Source organism: Podarcis erhardii (assembly GCF_964252035.2).
Source record: "Podarcis erhardii genome assembly, chromosome: 11".
Lineage (NCBI taxonomy): Eukaryota > Metazoa > Chordata > Lepidosauria > Squamata > Lacertidae > Podarcis > Podarcis erhardii.
The window spans coordinates 26,759,759-26,779,250 of NC_138501.1; the positions used below are offsets into that span (position 1 = coordinate 26,759,759).

At 44.4% G+C, this 19,492-nt stretch overlaps 1 protein-coding gene across 4 annotated transcripts in view; it reads right to left on the minus strand.

The window, feature by feature from the left end:
• Window positions 1-838: 838 nt before the first annotated feature.
• Window positions 839-19,492, minus strand: part of ADGRV1 (adhesion G protein-coupled receptor V1) — a 251,864-nt gene continuing 233,210 nt past the window's right edge. For 3 of the 4 annotated variants that reach the window (XM_081880292.1, XM_081880290.1, XM_081880291.1), the window contains 3 exons: window positions 12,371-12,562; window positions 7,887-8,064; window positions 839-1,292 (listed from right to left, as the gene is read on the minus strand). In XM_081880292.1, coding sequence (XP_081736418.1) covers window positions 1,174-1,292; window positions 7,887-8,064; window positions 12,371-12,562 — 489 coding nt within the window. In that variant the 3' untranslated portion in view covers window positions 839-1,173. Of the gene's footprint in view, window positions 1,293-7,886; window positions 8,065-12,370; window positions 12,563-19,492 lie in introns of those variants that run through there. The other variant, XM_081880293.1, reaches the window with a different exon arrangement.

Genomic DNA, 19,492 nt, shown 5'->3' on the forward strand with positions numbered 1-19,492 from the left:
TGAATATGCATTGGTTGAGGGGGTCAGGTATGTTGCCCACTCCCTAGGTGTGTGTGTTATCTCTAGAAGTGCCTGAAATGGGCTGTGTATTCTTCTCAGATGCAAGCTATTCAAAGCTGAACTGAGTCATACCTGAAAACTCTGATGTTAAACAATAATTAAAAGAAAACAAGTAAAAGAAAACAGCCCATACATCAGGGGGTTGCCAACTTTTTGGGGCCAGTGGACAATGTGGAATTTGCAGAAAGTGCTGTGGGTGCCAATCAGAAAATAGTGGCTGTGCGGGCATAGAATAACAGAATGGTGGCTGTAGAGGATGTGGTGTAACGCAAAGTGGCTGCCACATCAAAAAAGGATCAGAAAAAGAGTCAGGAACATACAAGGGTGCAGGCATGCCCAGGCATCAATGGAAAAAGGCACCTGCATCTGCCACTATAGTAACTGCTCCCAGGGAGAAGTTCCCTGGAATGGAAGGGAGGGTGTCCAGTCCTGGCATCCAAAGAAATGTGGGCATGTTTAAGTGTACAGAATGCCAATTGAGTGAAAATACAAATGCACTGTGGATTTTTAAGGGATAATTACTGAGACCTTTTGCAGACACCACAGGGGATATTACTGGTGAGTGCCAGGCTGGCAAGAGAAAGATGTTTTCTAATAATCTGCAGGCAGATTCTTCAGGGTAAGATTATGTTTTACCTTCTTTGGGAGGAGAATGATACTCGTGTAGGGCAGAAAAAAGTAAAGCAGAACATACGAAAAAAAGAATCCATGGCATTAAAATAATCAGCAGCTCTACAAATGCAATACCTTTGGTAGACTGATCAGCCACACACATATGTCTCTATCAAATGGACTCTATCAATTTTTATTAGAACACCCATGCACATACAGGTTAGTTTTTTAAAAAAATTAGGCTACACTTGATGGAATATGTGCATCTAAATTAATGGGTTCAAACCCGAGCCAGGAGCTCAGCCCCTGTAAAAATTTACAGCCCTCCCTTTTACACACAACCATGAAAATCATTTCTGTTAATTGTCCATTTATAATTCACAGCATTCTAGTACACAGCTGTGTAGCAGTTGGGTCTGTTGGTTTGTTGGTTTAGTGCAAAAGAAAAAAAAACATAGTTACAAAAACATGGAGATTGGAATAATAAAAATGACGTAGGAACTAGAGATGAGTGTCCGCTATGGGTATTCTTCTAAGCTCTACAATCTGGGAACTAACCATCGTGCCTCCGTCCTGGCTGCCGGGGCAGGACTCGGTGTCACTGATGTTGAGGCCTGCACCTGAAAGGAAGAGAAAGGATGATAACATTTGGGAGGCTCGGACATTAAAAAAGGGCAGTATATCCAGCAGAGAGCAAACCTGCTCTGTTCTTTCATTATCTGCTACAAATATAGCTTCTCTTGGTCTGGATTTTTTTGCAAAAGAAAGAAGAGACCTTGAAGCTGTGCTAGAAACAATTTAAAGCCCAATTTATTTCTGTCCTGTGTATTTCAACCTGTGCATCCCAGCTCCTCAAGGGTCAGCTAAAGCAGGGGCAGATTTAGGGCTGTGCAAGCAATGTGCATGCTCTGGGCACTGAGCTGAAGGGGTGCCTAATCAAAGCGAGGCTCTGGGCTTTGGGAAGGTAGATCAGGCTCTGACGGGGTCCCAGAGTCCTCCTGTCTCCTTCCCAAGCCTTTTTAGCACTTTCCCAGCTGTGGGAAGGAGGTGACAGGGCTCTTGGTCCCTGACAGAGCCCTTGCACCTCTTTCCCAAAGCCGGGTGCATCCTTGCCTGCCTTTGGGAAGGCAGTGTGAGGACAGGGGGAGGGGCACCAAATTTTGGCCTTGCACAGGGCACCATAATACCTAAGTCCACCACTGGCTAAAGCAATATATATGGTTTGCTGCTGTGGCAGGCAAGAATCTTATGCTGACCACTGATGAGATGAATTCAGTGGTTTCTGAAGGTCCCGTCAACTCAAAACACCGTGGGCCATTAATAAATTAAATGCTTCTTGTGTACCCTTGCAGTCTTTTCTTTCTTTCTTCCCCATCACTCCCTCTCCTTGGATTTTTGTTTCTATAAACTGCAGTTATAGATAACAGAAAGTTCTTTGGCCTTGCATATATAACTCTGTACAGCTGCGGTATTGCCTCTGTGATGTTTTTAGGACTTGTGCTGATGGTGTATGTGAATGTACACAAACAGAATTACCCATGTCCTCGAAAACACAAAACAGAGGTGCAGTGACAGAATCCTAAAATGGTGCTTGATTGAAGTACCAATTTAAACTAGTTTGTAACTGGATTAACTAGCATGGTTTACCACTAAGAGCCCTGTGGATTGCAGCTTTGTGAAGATATTTCAAAACTGTTTGTTAGGGCCATAACCCCTTTGCAAGACTCCAATTCTCAGGGTTCCTTAACAGATAAGCAAAGATGAAAATAATGCATGTTTGTGGTGGAAAATCCTCTAACTAGTTTCTCTTGTTGCAAGGTGTTAGCAGCCCAGAAAATTCTACAGGGGAAATTCCACTGCTTCTCCTAGCTTGGCAAATATTATTTTTGTTTAAGGGTTTGATTTTGAGGTGGAAAAACAGCACTCTTCTGTTTATTTCCTTGTGCAGCCTGGGATCTTTGTTCCTCCCTCTTGTTGAATCTTCTTGGAGCCCTCTAGCCTTTAAAGGGCAGGTCACGCATAATGTGCAGGCAATCCTCCCAATGTGAAAGGGGTTTAAGTTCCTCCAGTTGTTCCTACTACTCCGTCCAAAACTCCTCACCCTCTCTGCCCTAATGGACTTTTGTTCCTGCAAGGAAAACACCTGAATGAAGAACAGGACCTCAGTGTGTGAACAATGCCAATAGGGATTTCCCAGATGGCAGTAACATTTTTTGACAAAGCTTGGCCCAGGCCAGGAGTAGCTGAAGGATTCCTTCCACCAGCATTACATCAAGATGAGGATTGGTTTGCTAGGTTCATGCCTCTAGGAAGTTTCTCTACAGGGAGGGCAAGACCCATTAGGATGATGGTGAATGCAGCTTCAACAGCACTTGAATTCTTCATAAATGACAACAACCAAAAGCAGATGGAACAACTTGGCTTCCTCTCTTCGCCGTTTCTTCTGCAAGTGGCACAGACAGATTACTGCTGCCTAGGTGAACACTCTGTGCTCTGGTGTCAGGAAAAGCAAATACAGCTTTTAAAAAATTGCCCAACCCCTATTTGGGCATTTCAAGACTTGCAATCCATATTTATTCAGAAGTGCGTGCAAGCATAATTAAACATGGTAATGCTAAAAAGGGATTAATGCCAGGCATTACTTTCCAGCAAAACCAGTTACAAATGACCAAGGGCTACAGAGATACGATGGACTGGGCAGAATCATTCCTGCTGCAAATCCACTGTCTTCAAAGGTGTTGTCCTTGCAATAAATCTGGCTTGCAGAGTCCTGCCAATGCGATGCTTTCAGGATACCAAGTGTTACCAGGTTTTCATTTAGAAAACAATTTGTGAAATCAGATGGGAGACTGGCAGGGATTTCATTCCAAACAGGTCTTTCTGTTGCCCAGCAATACTCATCTCTCCTTTTTTCTCCAGTGATGACCAAGTGACTCTTCAAAGAAAAATATTTTAGGAGCAGAGGAAATGTGGGAGGTGGTGAAGAGGCTCTGAGAGAGTGAATGGCTGGTTTCCAAAAGCAGATACAACTGCGCTGCTCCAGAGGGGACAACTTGAACCAACCTTCAAATGACAAGAAAGGCAATTCTGACTAAACCTTAGGAAGAACTTTCTGAGGGCAAGACCTGTTCAACAGTGGAATGGACTACATCAGAAGGTGGTGGACTCTTCTTCGCTGGAGGTTGTTAAACAGGTCGGGTGGCCATCTGTCGAGGATACTTTGGCTGTGATTCCTGCATTGCAGGGGGTTCCACTAGATGACCTTTTGGGCTCCCTTCCAACTCTACAAGTCTATGATTCTGTGACTAAGCCACTACTTGGAACCAGTTAGAGGAAAACGATGAGCCTTGAAACAAGATAGATGAAAAAGTTTTATAGAGGGAAGAAACACCCAGACGTATATGCAGGATCATAAGAAGAGGTGATTGTGCTCTCTGGGGTAGAAAACAGTGGAGTGTTCAGACATCTTGGAGAAAGGCAACTCTTAAATCAAGCCTAGTCTAGATGTTCTTGTAAATAACCATCATTTCTGTAAAGTTTCATTTTGGGTTGCTCCAGAAACCTGTTGACCTCAGATTCCATGGCATTTTGGCCTCTCAGATGCTGCCTTTTCACTTTCTTTTTAAACAGAAGAGCTCAGTTCAGAGAAATGAAATGAAATTGGTATCTAAAATAAGGCTACAGAAAAGGTCACAGTGGGACTAATATGCTATAGCTAGCTGCTTTTGGAGTCAAGAAGGAAAAGGCATTTCAGTAAGATGACAAAGAACATCTACTGCAGTAAAAGGCTGTTTTGACAAGAAGGCTTACACAGTTTGAGGGACCCAGAGCTGCCAGATAATCTGTTAAAGTATAGGAACTTTATGTAGAACCATAGTTGAACTCCTGACTGAAGTTTATTAAAAAGTAACTTCCTTTATAGACACAGGGTGTTTCAGAAGTGTCCTACTATGAAATTTCCAGAATTAACTGCTGCTAGCCACCACCAAAAAGCACAGCCCAAGGTCAAATGGAATAGCCTGGCATGGCTCATTTTATACCACAGTGCTAAGAATGCTTATGATGTGCTTAAATATCAAACTGCAATTGCTACATCTGCAAGATCTGAACCTTTAACATGTCTAGGGTGTCCCTTTATTTTATTTATTTTTTAAATCCCAATATTTAAAAACTGGTTCTTTAAAATAATAGTAACAACATTGTGTTGGAACACAAACAGGTCATCAAACAGCGAAGCAACAACCTAAAATATTTCAATGCACAGCTGCTCAGAAAACTATTACAGAAGGCTAAGAGTTCAATGCGACCAATTTGTTATCAGATTAAAGCACATTAGTCCTCATAGGGCTATTTCATGATTTAATACTGGGAAAGTAGATTCCTTGGCCTGCATGTTTCCAACAATAATTATGAGGTTTGTGCTTCATATATTCCCTTGCTAATTTTGTTAGCCCAGTTTCTTTATCAGCTCTGCCCATCTTGCAGTACCAAAACGGAAACTCTGGGATCTGAAGCTTACTTTGCTTCCTGCTTTGAACTTGAGTGCTAATCAAAAATGCACTGAGTTTATCATGGTCCCTCACTTTGTTTGAAAAAGTTTGTGAGACCAGCTCAAGGAGTATGAAAGAGGTAGTTTCAGAGATCTACACAAGGTTATTAGATTATCAATTTAGGGAGGGCTCAAACAATTGTGAGAAGCTGATATTCAGGGGACTATTTCTTTCTTTTTTCCTGTGTGATAGCCATTTTATCTCTGATGGAGAATGGGCAGCTTTGTTACGTGTGTCCACCTTTAAGCCTATATCCATTAAAATGAAGGAATCCATGTTAAAATCTGTGCATCAATGGCACTGGACATCTGTAAGACCTCATTATATTAATAATTCCTTATCACCCATTTGTTGAAGAAATGTCCAAATCTTGGTGCATGGATCCCTCTCTGGTGGGACATTCCAGAAGCACAGACATTTTGGAATGCAGTTATTGTAATCCCTAGTGATCTCCTTCACAAAGACATTGAAATAAATCCTTATTTAGAAGGTGCAACAAGAATCTCCCTTGTAAGAATCTGACAAAACACCTCCTTGTGGCAGCATGGAGCTGGGCTTACATTGGAAAGACGCAGGCTGATGTACTGTCCGCAAGTGGTATGACAGGGCATAGAACTTGACTTTGACCGATAAGCTTACATAAAGCTATAAGTGAAGACTGGAGAAATAATAATTGGTTTATATTTATTTATTTTATTAACTATAACATGGAGGGACCTAGATGGAACATACATCTTTTTGGCTGCTATTATTTTCTGTCTTATACATATCACGACTGTATTTTGCATTGTACCTGGTGTCCAATATCCATTATTTGTATTGTTTCATGTTATTTGTAATAACCAATAACACACACACATATATAAATATAAATAGGGAGAGCGCTTCATTAGCAGACCCAACAAGGTGCCTGCAGTGGCAACTGCTGCCTGAATAGATCAATAAGCTAATTCCAATACTCAATATACTCTGGCTATTCAGTATTAGATCTCACCTTGCTCTTTCCTCATCTATCATGTTGTGCCCAACATCATTTATAAGTTACTAGCATCACAGGCATTCTCTAGCCTTATTAATATATCACTTGTGTGTTGGGGGGTGTACCATGGAATCAAGAGTTGGTCTGTACTTTTAGTTGACTCTGACATCCCAATCATATGGAGTCCCTACGCATGAGCAGGAGCTTGCACATTGGGGTTTCTTTACTGACAACCACACGCCACATTCAGTTGTGGGATGAAGTTGAAGGCAGGCCTAAAAGTGCAGCCCTGCTCCCGGTTCAATGCAGCATTGCCCTATACAGTTGACCCTCTGGATACGAACTTAATTTGTTCCAGGGGTCTGTACATACCCCAAAAAGTCCACAACATGAGGTGCCACTTCTGCACATGCACACAGCGCGATAGAGGGCTTCTGTACATGTGCGCGTGGCAAAACCCAGAAGTATACACTTCCGGGGTGTCCATGTTCACAACCCAAAAGTTACGTTACCCAAAGGTAAGGTAACCTGAGGGTCCACTGTATGTGAGTCACATAGGAATAAAGCTTTTGTACGCATGTCTTTATCCCAGCTTATTCAACAGGCAGAATAGAAACTGCTTTTCTTTTCATTTTTGAGGGTCTACTAGCACCTCCTTGTAGGTGTCCTTGACAACGTGTTGAGCAGGACTCCTGCTCCTCAGATGTGAACACTTAGAGACCAACAATGATTTTTAGCTGATATGACTGACTGACCTATACATACACGTACTTGCTCTTGCCTACATTCAGGTGGAGAAGGTAATGTGCAAACTGGAAGTACCATGCTAAATGAAATTGCCGCAATCACATTCACAACAGCCCTTTTGGAATTGGCATGACTTGAATCAAGGGCAAGCAATTGTGAGGTCTACTTTAGGAGTCTATGTGCCTCCTGGGTATCCAAGCAGCCCCACCAGCTCCTTCCTTGGCTTCACTCTCACTCATTCTGACTGCTCCTGTTCCATCCTCTTTCTCTAACTTTCTCTTCCTGCCTGTAGCCACCCCCTGTGCATCACTTTTGGATCCCACTAAGATTTAACTGCCTTGGACTGTTTCATGGCCTCCTTCAGCTCTGACCTCATGGTACTTAACTGCTCCTCTCACTTTTTGTAGGAGCTGCGTGGATCCTGTAAGCTTTGAATTGTCTGTCCGGAATTGGCCCACATGATTGATCTTCTGCTTCAAATAGTTATTCCCCTTGATGGTATTTTGGTTCCTGTATAACTTCTTCCACACATGCAAACAACAATGAACCTGAGGGCATTAGTGAAGGAAATTTGGGGGCACTGCTATAAGAACCATTGCCTTAAGAACACAAGTTCTTTCATACATGCTAAAGTTTACCTTGAGCACTTGAGAAAATCCATTAAACATTCCAGACTAGCTTAGTGTCCTGACTCTAGTAGAATGAAAACAAAAAGCTTAATGTTTTTTCATTCAATTTGTTTTTGCAGGTCTTTAAAATAATCTGCATATTAACTTTAGCACAGAAAATAAGTATTTGTGCTAAAACATTTTCCCCCACTACAATTTGATTTGCCAGACATAATGCATTAGCAAAGAGCACACTTGATCTTTAGAAAAACCAGTTGCATTCCAAAGCATAACATGTGGGCTTCTGAAAAGAAGAGAGATTGCACTTACCTGTTTTTAAAGCAAATATTAGATCATCAAACTCTTGTGATTCTTCATCAGCCACTAAGGAGCCGCTGCTGAACCCTCCCGGAGTTGCGTAGGCACTGCCATTGTGTGGGCTCTGTTTAAAGGCAGCACTGGCCTGGCTGCCTGGCCTTAGAGATGCCCTCTCCCAGTCTGCAGGCATCTTTGGGAAAACATTGAGAAAGAGGCAGAGGATTACTCTCTGCATTATAATTTGCAGGCGTCCCTCAATCTTCTAGTGATATGACTAGAGCAGGGATAGGGAACTTACATTGGATAATTAAAACATTCCTTTTAAGGATGATTTTTAGGTCATTAATGGTTCTTTCTGAAGTTGTTGTTGTTTTTTAAATGAAACTGGCTAAATGATTTTTAATAGATTGCAATTTTTATTTCCTCTCTGATATTTTAGTGGTTTTTGGCTGCCTTTAATGGACTATGGTCATTTTAAATACTTTGGACAGGATCACTAACAAACCCTATCAGCAGAAGTCCTGTGCAGGGGCTTCTGCAATGGGGATTTCTTCCATTCCTCCCTGCTGACACCATACCCCCACCCAAGCTGGCTTTGAGAGGGTCAGGAGAAGGCCCACCCCCATCCACAGCTCACAGGTGGAGGAGAGACTGTTCCATTTGGTAAGCTGATATGAAACCTTTGGAACAGCAAAATGTTCAATTCCACCCTTTACAATTGTGTGTGTGTGTGTGTGTGTGTGTGTGTGTGCGCGCGCATGCACATGCATGCACACACACGCACACACGCACACACACACACACACACACACACACACACACACACTTAATATTACTGGCTGCCTTGAGCACACTAAGCCCAGGTATGAATAAATGTTTTAGTGAGAAAGAAACCCAACTTTTGTCCAAGCTACTATTACTACTAATACTACTAGACAGGCAGCGTTGCACAGCAGTTAGGTTTGGACTTGGCTATCTGAAGTTCAAATCCCTGCTGAACTGTGAAGCTAACTCAGAGCCAACCAAAACATTATCTTTGATTGAACTGCCTGTTGCAGAAAAAATGCAGGTTCGTACCTGTCCACACACACACACACACACACACACACACACACACACCCTCCAATGGGGCTTACAACATAGGAAAAGGATTAACCCTCTGCCCCTACTTATCCCTGCTTTTAATTTTTTTAAAAAATAGGCAGGAGGCCAGCTGTGTAACTTGTAGTTTGACGCTGAGCAGTTTAAGCAAGTCACTATCCCTCAGGATTGGTTGTGATAATAAAACTCCATGCTGAGGAAGGTCAGGATGCAAGCAGAATGAACATTCATTATTTTATATGGCAATTTCAATTAAGAAGTGCTCCTGAATTCCAACATTGCTTTTAGGCGCCCAGCTGACGGATGATGTCAGCAACACATTACCTTACCTTTGGCTAATTCAATAGCTGGGACCCTTTAAGGACTTATTACAGTGCAGTCCAAACCCAAGATGTGCCAAGGTGAGTTTGGCTTTCGTGGATCTTGGGCTTTCCCAGATGAGCCAGGGCTCAGCCAGCCCAATGGCTGTGTTACTTTCTCCCCCTGCTTAGCTGTGGCTCCACCGGCTCAGCTGGTAGAATTTAACAGAGTTTAACTTAATCCAGAATTTGTCCCCCAAACGGGGTATTCCAGGAGCATGGAGGAACAGGACAAGGACAGACATAAACCTATTCCAAATCCTGTATAGCTTGCTGATGTGATCTAGGGCCCAAACCGGAAAACGTGAGCACACACTCACCTGCCAGCTCAGTAGCCCCTCCCAGAGGCTCCTGGAAGGAGTTTGAAATAAGGGTAACTTATGCCAGTGCAAATTCTGCTAGCCTAAATTCTGCTGGCTTCTTAAGATTGAGGATTGCTGCATTGGTTATAATGCTGCAGTAACTTCTTCACTTCGCTGCAGGTAGATGGCCTTTCAAAATCCTCCACCCAATCTGTGAGCAGATAAATTGGAGGGACCTTTTCACCATATTTCTTGTGGGGGTAAGTGAAATTCTCCAATAGTTTCTTGAAGGTGGAACTCTCAATCAGTAGACTTCTTTCTCTTTTTACTAAGGTTTTTCTCTCCCTGATTCTGTTTTGCTGCTGCAAGAAACCTAGCCATCATTTCGCATATTCCAAAATTCCCTAAATCCAGTGTCATTCTGGGGCATTACAGAGGGTAGCAGCAGCCACTACATACAAAATAATAATATCCCCCCCCCAAGAGGGCTTTATTTTCTAGAATGAAAAAAAAAATCTGAGAACTAACAGAAAAAATGTCTTTGAGAAAAAATGGCATTCTGATTGGCTACTGTAATGTGGCACTTTGAAAATTCTCCAGAAATAACAACTTTGAAATGCAGAATTGGAGCTAGAAGTCATATGCATGGCAATATCATCATATATTTTTCTTAACCTGTACAATTTGCCAGTGTCTTTTCCAAGGCAAATTCAAGGTGCTGCTGTAGACTGTCAGAGCTCTAAACGGCCTGCATTCAGGATATCTTAGGGAGTGTCTTCTTCTGTTTCTCCTTCTCTCACGTCTTGTGAGTTAAGATCAAGCAGAGTCATTGCTCCAGGTGATACCACTGTCAGCATGACCTTATCCCCTACTAAGATAATGGTGGCGCCAGTATTACAGAATTCCCACCACCCCTGGAGAAATCCAACAGGCCTGCTCCACGGGAGTTTTTAGCTGACTAGTAGAAAAAGCCTTGCTGCTTCATCAGGCTTTCACTAATCTGTGTGCCCAGTTATCGTACTACTGTTGTCAAGGGTAGTACTATTAGTCTTCTTTTGTACTGTGTTCATTTATATTCTATTTTATGGTTGTAAGTTGCTTTAAATTTTTTCTAACATTCTGTTTTGATGCTGTAACCTGTCCTGAGACCTTAGCATGAATGATGGGCAGTCACTCACTCACTCAATCAATCAATCAATCAATCAATGAAATTGTTCCAGTCCACTTTTTCCTTTTTCTTTGAGAACCTTTCTTTGATGAAAACATTCCATAAACATGTAACTTTAAATAAAACTCACTTTGGACATGGTTACCGTCATGTTATATGTACAGTTTATAATTTGTATTTGATGTGCAGTGCTGTATATTAATTTCTCCACTACTAAATTGAGTGTGCTGTATTTGTGGACGTATGATATCTTTGATAATGAAAAATGTTTATTATTATATGCAAAAACAGTATAGTATTGTTAGTGCACTGCCAAAGCTTTCTATTGCTGCTACTGTGCCGGCGGGATTAGTGGGTTTGGTTTTTTGCATGTTGAATGAAACGTTAATGCTTCACTAGATTTCCCTCTCCCCATGGTATAATGTATTTATGAGTATGTTTTCAAATGTCAGTTGCTTGGAGACCTTTTAGATAACTAATAAATAAATAGGCAGCACAGTTGCACAGGCAACCCCCTGCTCCCATCAACCCAGTTTCCACAAGAAACCTAACACATGTTGAAAATAAAGGTGTGAAGAGCTTCTGTGTTTGTTCAGATGTGCTCAGCAGCCCCCTTCAGACAACTTCTTCCTCAAGTTGGGAAGTTTGGAAAAGTGCAAGTGGGGAGAAGACATTGGGAGTGGGGCCAGCGCATGCACCCTTACACACTGCCACACACACATCTCTGGCATGTGTTGCTCAGGTGCCCAATTAGGGCTTAAACGAGGCTGCAATCCTATATTCACTTACCTGGTTGTATGCCCCATCAAACTCAGCAGGTCCTGCTTCTGAACATGTAAAGAATCACACTTCAAACAAAGTGCTTTGCAATTTTCAACACGTGTGCCCTCGCAACAACTTCAGGTAGGGAACTGAGACAGTGAGGTCCTAAACCTCTCAAGCCTACGCAATGAATCTGAGGCACAGAATTGAACGCAGATTTCTGAGAGCCACTAAACTGTATCTGCTGGGTCACACAAGCTCATATTTGCATTTCAGGGTTTCTTGATGCATTTACTTAGTGGGTGGTGTTCTGCTAATGAGTTGCATCATCAGACACCTTCTGTGCCAACTTTTAAACGCCTGCTGAAAGCTCTTCTGTTCTGCAAGGCCTGTGCAGGAAAATAAGAATATGTCTTTCCACAATGGTTACTTGATGTCTGTTTTGAACTTTCGCAAGGTTTTTATTGTAAGGTTCTGTGTTTCCATTGCTGCAAACTGCTTTGATCTATCTTTATGACACAGTGGCATACAAATATTTTTTATAAACAAATAGAATAAAAAATAACGATTCCCACTTTTCTTCCTCCTCCACCCACATGTGCCACATGCTCTGTATGCCCTTGACAAATCTGCTCCAGAGGGTTGTTAGAACTACTTGAACAGATTTGGGTGGCCAAGTGGGAACATTTTGTTGGGCAAGCAGAAATTTGTGCATTGACTGGATGATTTGCATAGCACTACATTGGATTCCATTCCACCCAGTATATTTTTTCTTAGTATGCTTAGGTAAAGTAATGCAAGTACCTCTTCCATAGCAGCAATTAGGTTCTGAGTAGATTTGCTGATCTCTGCTCCTGCTGGAGGCATGCCGCTACCATGAGTGAAGAACGCAGAACCTGGACTTGTATGCCCATTCATTTCAACTGTGTAACTTGCTTTCACAGGGCAACAGAGCTGGTTGTGCAGAATAAAATAAACCACGAAGACATAAAGACCCTGAAAAGAAGGGAGTAAAGGGGGGGGTGCAAAGTAAGCTTCCAAGTATGACATGAGACTGCTTTAAATACGTTAAGGAACACCTTATGGTGTTCATACGTTGCGTTCAATGACGTACAATTTATGTACCCAATTGTTGAGCTGTACACCTGTACAGTTATTCACACATGATGTTCAATGAGTGTACAGTATGCACTCGTGTACTCAAGAGCTGAGCTGTACAAATCAACAAGTGTACACTCTTTCACAGAAACACTTGCAGATGTGTTCAGTGTAACATATGTGAACAGGGTTTGTGTTGTGAGAAGATTCTATGCAGAGTGGCAGATTTTCCCTAGAATCTCAAGTGACAACAGTTCAAATGATTATACTGTACATTAAAAACAAAAACAAGAGAAGGTGTCAAAATAAATAACTGCCGTGAAGGGAAACAGCAAGGTGATGCCCCCAGGGACTCTCTAGAAAGAAAAATAAGCACTGTGTGTTTCTTGTTTAAACCCACTCATCTTTGAAGGTAAGCCAAGAGTGGGGCAACAAAGATTTGAATTTATCACAACAGTGAGCAAAGAGGCCTTGGATGGACCAGATTTTGATGTACTTTCTGTCCACCCCTGCTCTAGATTATTTCCTAAGAGTCTACTAGGAGGAGGTGGGACTATTACAACAGACCCCCTCCCTCCCTCTCAGCAGCAGCAGCTCGCTGTCTGCAAGGCTCTCTCAAGTCAAGCAGAGAAAGCTGCTTTCTAAATACTCCCCCAGAATCATGTCTGAGTCATGATCAGGTTTGGGGCTTGTTTTTCAAACCAGGCAAGCTTTGGGCTTGTACAGATGGCAATATTTTTGGAGCAACAAAAACAGCTTTGTTTCTCACTCCTCCTTGCTCTGATCCAGCATTGTTGCTGTGAAATCAATAGATGCACGGTGGCAATTGGGCAATGGAGATGGGGATGCAGTCCTGCTACAGGATGGGTACTCTTGTTGTGGGAACAAAGATTGCTCATTTATTTGTTTTATGCACATCATGGAACAACAGGCACGAACCAGGCTCAAATCTGGCACTTTCTGTTTGTTTGTTAAACAGGGCTACATGACAGCTAACATGGAAAAACATGGAGACATTCAACCAGGGGAGTGGGGAGATAAAATGTGCATTGCAAAACAATGCCAAATGTGTGTGAACATACCATATTTTTCGCTCTATAAGACGCACCCGACCATAAGACGCACCTAGTTTTTAGAGGTGCTATGATGCTCATGTACTGCCTGTGGGCTTCTCATAGGCATCAAGCTGGCCACTGTGTGGCCACAGTGCTGGCCACTGTCTTTGCACAGTGCCTCTTCAGAGAAGCGGGAGGAGGAACAGAAGGAGCCCCTTCTGTTCCTCCTCCTGCTTCGCGGGAGAGGCGCTTCGCTGAAGGGGCACTGCACAGAGGAGAGCTGCGCAGCGTCCCTTCAGCGAAGTGGGAGGAGGAACAGAAGGAGCTCCGTTCCTCCTCCCGCTTCGCAGGAGAGGTGCTTCGCTGAAGGGGCGCTGCGCAGCTCTTCCTCTCTGCGCAGCGCCTCTCCTGCGAAGCGCCATTCGCCCCATAAGACACACTCACATTTCCCCTTACTTTTTAGGAGGGAAAAAGTGCGTCTTATGGAGTGAAAAATATGGTAGTTGGCAGAAAACTGTGCATCTTGTCACCAATGAGGCTACGAGCATTCTCCAACAGATGCCCTCAAGACAGCAATACAACAGAGCTGCATGCACACACACAATGTTAAAAGCAATGGCACATAAGGATGTAAAGTGAGGTTTGTTGGAAGAGACCCAAGGCTCATCTAGTCCAGCATTCTGTTTCCCACAGTGGCCCAACAGATATCTATTCAAAGCCTCACAAGTAAGACTCATTCCTACTACTGTTTCTTAACAACTGGCATTCAGAGGCATACTCCTGGAGGGAACATATAGTCATTGCGCCTAGCAATAATTGAAAGCCTGTTTTCCTATGAATTTCTAATTCTCTTTTAAAGCCATTAAGTTGCCACAGTCACCCAAAATAAGCAGAGGGGATTTGTAAATAGTCAACTATTTCCAGACTATTGGGATGTTCTTAAAAAGCACAATAGCAGAGACTCAGCTAGAAAGTGTATGCAAAATCAGGAAAGGTACCACCACAGCCAAGAAGATTCCAGTGTGGTCAAGGAGGGCTAACAGTGAAAGTTTCCTTCTGAAAACAGAAGCTCCAAATAAGGAGAATAAAAAAGAGCAGAAACTTTGGCAAAAGAATTGCAAGCAGCAACAAGGAATGCAAAGAAAGAATGTGAGGTGCACATCACTAAAAATATATAAAGAGGGACAACAAAGTAAGTTAGAAGGAGCATACCAGCATACAGCTGGATCTCTGGATGACAAGGGAGTACAGTGGTGCCTCGCAAGACGAAATTAATCCGCTCCGTGAGGCTCTTCGTATAGCGTTTTTTTCGTCTTGCGAAGCAAGTCCATTGACAGCTTAGCGGATTAGCGCTATTAGCGGTTTAGCGGCTTTTAGCGGATCAGCTGATAAGCGGCTTAGGGCTTAGGAAAAGGGGGAAAAAAGGGGAAAAACCCCGCAGGAACTCGCAGACATTTTCGTCTTGCGAAGCAAGCCCATAGGGAAATTCGTTTTGTGAAGCGCCTCCAAAACGGAAAACCCTTTCGTCTAGCGGGTTTTCCGTCTTGCGAGGCGTTCGTCTTGCGGGGCACCACTGTAAAAGGAGATTGCAAAGAAGATGAATACATTATTCGCATCTGTCTACACAGCAGAAGTTGAGGGCAGATCTTTGTGCCTGAACTAACTTCATTGGGAAGGGACTCTAAGAAACTGGGGCAAATAGTGGTGACTAGAGACAAAGTCCTAGGTCTTATTTGCCACTGTGCTAAAGCCTTTGATTAGACTCCCAGAAATGGGATTTTCAAGTGAGTATTGTGCATGCTTATATTCGTATTGGGCATGCTATCGAAGCCTGTGTTTTGACCTCCTCCTCCCGCTGCAAGGGTTGCACATATTTCCACTTTGGGAGGTCATTGCCCGAAAAAGCAATATAAAAGTTTCTTAAGCAGCAATAAAACATAGTGGTGGGTGCACCAAAAGTGAAGCAGGCAGGACCAAAACATATACATGAATGCATACTGATGTATTCCTCTTTCACTTACTTAATTACACCCACACCCCTATTCTAATACATATTTGTATACACTCCTCCCCATTCCTCACACCAAACACTCAGCTCAATTGACTTTTGTGCTGCAGAAAAATGGCTCCACATCTTGACCTGAAACCACCTAGACTGAGGATGCTGCAGTTTTTAGCAACACATCTTACCAGCCAACACATCTTACCACCTAAGAAACTCTCTTTAAACAATATACACAAACAAAGAGGGCACATATCAAAGATCAAGATGATGCAGAAGAGAGAGGCAACACATGCGAGAAAGAGGGGCCTATTTTGGAGAGTGAAGCAGATGGCTGTGATCACAAAACTTAATTTGTACAGATTCTTGGGTTTAAGAAGCTTGAAAGCTTTAAATGAAAGGACTTTTAAGTGCAGACACAACAGAAAGGCAAGTTTTTGATGCAAAATGAATAAAAAAGAATGGTGTCCCTCCTTTGATTAGGGCAAGATGCACAAGAAACCAAAGGGATCGGCTGATGGGTTTCTAAGCTGCTTAGGCAAGTATGATTCAAAAGGACACATATTAAAGAATAGTGAGTGCACTTTTTAGAAGATCTAGAGCAATCAATTGGTGAAGACAAAAGCAATGGTTTGTCTCTTAAACTAACCATGCCAGTGCTTGAAATGTAGGTCAAAATTTGATGGGATTAAGCAAATTTCTGGGTTTACTTCAGGCCTTGACAGGGCAAAAGAACTTGATTACTGTATAACTAACTGCTAAAGATATACTGAGAATGTGCAAATGAAAGGCTACATTCCAGGCTTAAATCTTGGGCCAGTTCTTCTTCCTTTCTCCTTTCCAGCTGTTCTATGCCTGAAGGCAAATGTCTTCACCTTGGACTTCTCTTTGATGTAGTGTGACTAGAGGAACAACATATTTTTATGGCTATCTGGGAGCAATGGTGTAATTTATCTCAAGTTGTTCTGTCAGCAAAGGGACAGGGAGTCTGTTAAGTTGTGGGTTGACATAGCAGACGACACAGCGATTTCTCCAAAGCATCTCTTTATTTTGTAAGCTGGAACAGAACTAACTGAGGAGCTCAGTCAGCCTGCTTATATAGAGCTACAGAACAATTGTAACTGTTGCAACATTCTAAAACTATCCAATCATTGAATGTCACTTTTCGATCCTTCATTTGCATAACTATCTACAGTATCCTCCTGCTAGCCCAGGGAGAGAACTTCAGTACATAACACCCCTCCCCACCGAGATAAGGCGTTAGTTACAATCGTAATGGTTTCCTTATATACAGCACTACACGTAATGGTTCAATTAGGCACAAAAGCATATCGGTTACATTTCCCATACTTAGACCAACAGTGATACATGTCCAACAACATAGTCCTTTAAATAAGTTGGGCGCTTGGAAACTCTACCAGACCGCCGGGGACTGGTAGCCAAGTCCGGGGGGCCACACAATTCTTGCTGAGGCTGTGGTGCGACCCTAGGTGGCGTTGAAACCAAATCCCCTGGATCCGCTGCTGTGGGTGGAGCCTCCACAAGTGGAGTGGTCTGAGCCTGTGGTAAGTCGGTCAGACCCCCTGAAGTGGCTTGGTTCGGCTCCACGCTGACAGTTTGCGAGGGAGGTGTAGGTGGAGCCTCGCCATCTGTAAGTGTCTCTTCTGGAGCCACGAGCGCAGTTGGGGGCACCATGGTAGTGTCCAATTCCCCAACCCTGCGCCTAAGCTGGTCTATGTGCCAGCGCCACAAGTGTCCGTCTTCGAGTGCCACCTGGTACGAGCGAGGTTCAGTGACTCCCATTACTGTGGCTGGCACCCAAGGAATGTCCCCCACATAGTTCCGGGCAAAGACCTGGTTTCCCGGAACAAATGACCATGGCGCGTTGGCACAGCCTGGGGGTTCAGCCACGGCAAAGTCTGGGTGCAGCTGGTCGAGCGGTGACCTGAGGCGACGGCCCATAAGCAGTTCAGCAGGACTCCGCCCTGTGGCCGCAAGAGGGGTGATGTGTTGCATGAACAAGTATTCGGCAACCCGCTCATGCCAGTTTCCCCAGTCCAGGCGTGCCAGTGCCTCTTTTGCTGAGCGCACCATTCTCTCCGCTTGCCCATTGCTGGATGGATAAAATGGTGCCGTTAGGGCATGGTGGATGCCCAGTCCCAAAAGATACCGCTCAAAAGTGCCTGATGTGAACTGCGGTCCATTGTCGGAGACAAGGACATCAGGACACCCATGTGTCGCAAACAGGCCTCGCAGCACCCGGATGACGGCCTCGGTAGTAGTGGAGGGCATAAGGGCCACCTCCAGCCATTTGGAATAGGCGTCTACCACTACCATAAAGGTCCGGCCGTGAAAGGGGCCAGCCAGATCGATGTGCACCCTCAACCAGGGTGTCTTTGGCGTCTCCCAAGTGTGTCCCTTAGCTGCCGGTGGTGCAGGCCTTGATTCTTGGCACGCTTGACAGGCGGACACCCAGGCAGTGATGGCATCGTCCATGTTAGGCCACCAGATGTAACACCGAGCCAACGCCTTCATTTTGACAATTCCTGGGTGGCCAACATGCAGAGCCTCCAGGACGCGTTGACGGAGTCTTTGGGGAATCAAGACGTGGTCTCCCCACAGCAGACAGCCGCGATGAGCCGAAAGTTCATGTTGTCTGGTTGTGAAGGGCTGGAACTCCGATGCAAAAGGCCCTTGTGGCCACCCCCTCCACACCCAGTTGAGCACACGGCTGATGGTGCGATCCTGGGCAGATGCGGAGGCCACAGTGGCAGCCGATACAGGCGCTGCCGGAAGATCCTCAATCAGGAGGAGCGATGAAGCTGGAGCTGGGTCTTCCACAAACGCTGGAAGAGGGCAACGGCTGAGGGCGTCAGCATGGCCCATCGATTTCCCCGGGCGATGGACAAGCCAATAGTGGTAGGCAGCCAGGAAAACAGTCCATCACAGCATGTGCGGCGAGAGGACCGGTGGAGTTGGACGATCACCGGCAAGGAGGCCCAGGAGCAGCTTGTGGTCAGTGATGAGGTCAAAAGTCCTGCCATAGAGGTATTTATGGAACCTCTTCACTCCAGCCACAAGTGCCAGTGCCTCCTTGTCGAACTGGCTGTAATTCCGTTCCGTCGGAGATAGCGTCCTAGAAAAGTAGGCGAGCGGTGCTTCTCTTCCGTCTGGAAAATGGTGACTAAGGACAGTGCCGATGCCAAAAGGTGAGGCATCGCAGGCAAGGACCAGCGGCCTGGACTCACTGTACTGTACCAGCACACTGTCCGATGAAAGGAGAGCCTTGACCGCGTTGAAGGCTGCTGTCTCCCGATGACCCCAGGACCAAGGCGTCTTTGTGCTGAGGAGTCGGTGAAGAGGCTCAGCCACCGTGGCTTTGTGGGGCAGGAACATGTTATAAAAGTTCAGCAGCCCCAGGAACACCTGCAACTCCGTCTTGTTCTTTGGGATGGGGGCCTGCTGGATAGCGCGGATCTTGGATGTGGTCGGATGAAGGCCGGAGGCGTCAATAAGATAGCCCAGGAACTCTACCTGTGGAACGGCAATGTGGCACTTCTCCCTCTTTACCTTGAGCCCGGCCTCTTGGAATCTGGTCAGCACAGCACGGAGGTGCTCGAACAGCTGCTGGTGTGAGTCTGCAGACACCAAGACATCATCAAAATATGGTACCACGCCTGGAAGCCCTTGCAGGAGACGCTCCATAAGGCTTTGGAAGATGCCAGGAGCCACACTCACCCCAAAATGCAACCGGCGGCAACGGAATGCCCC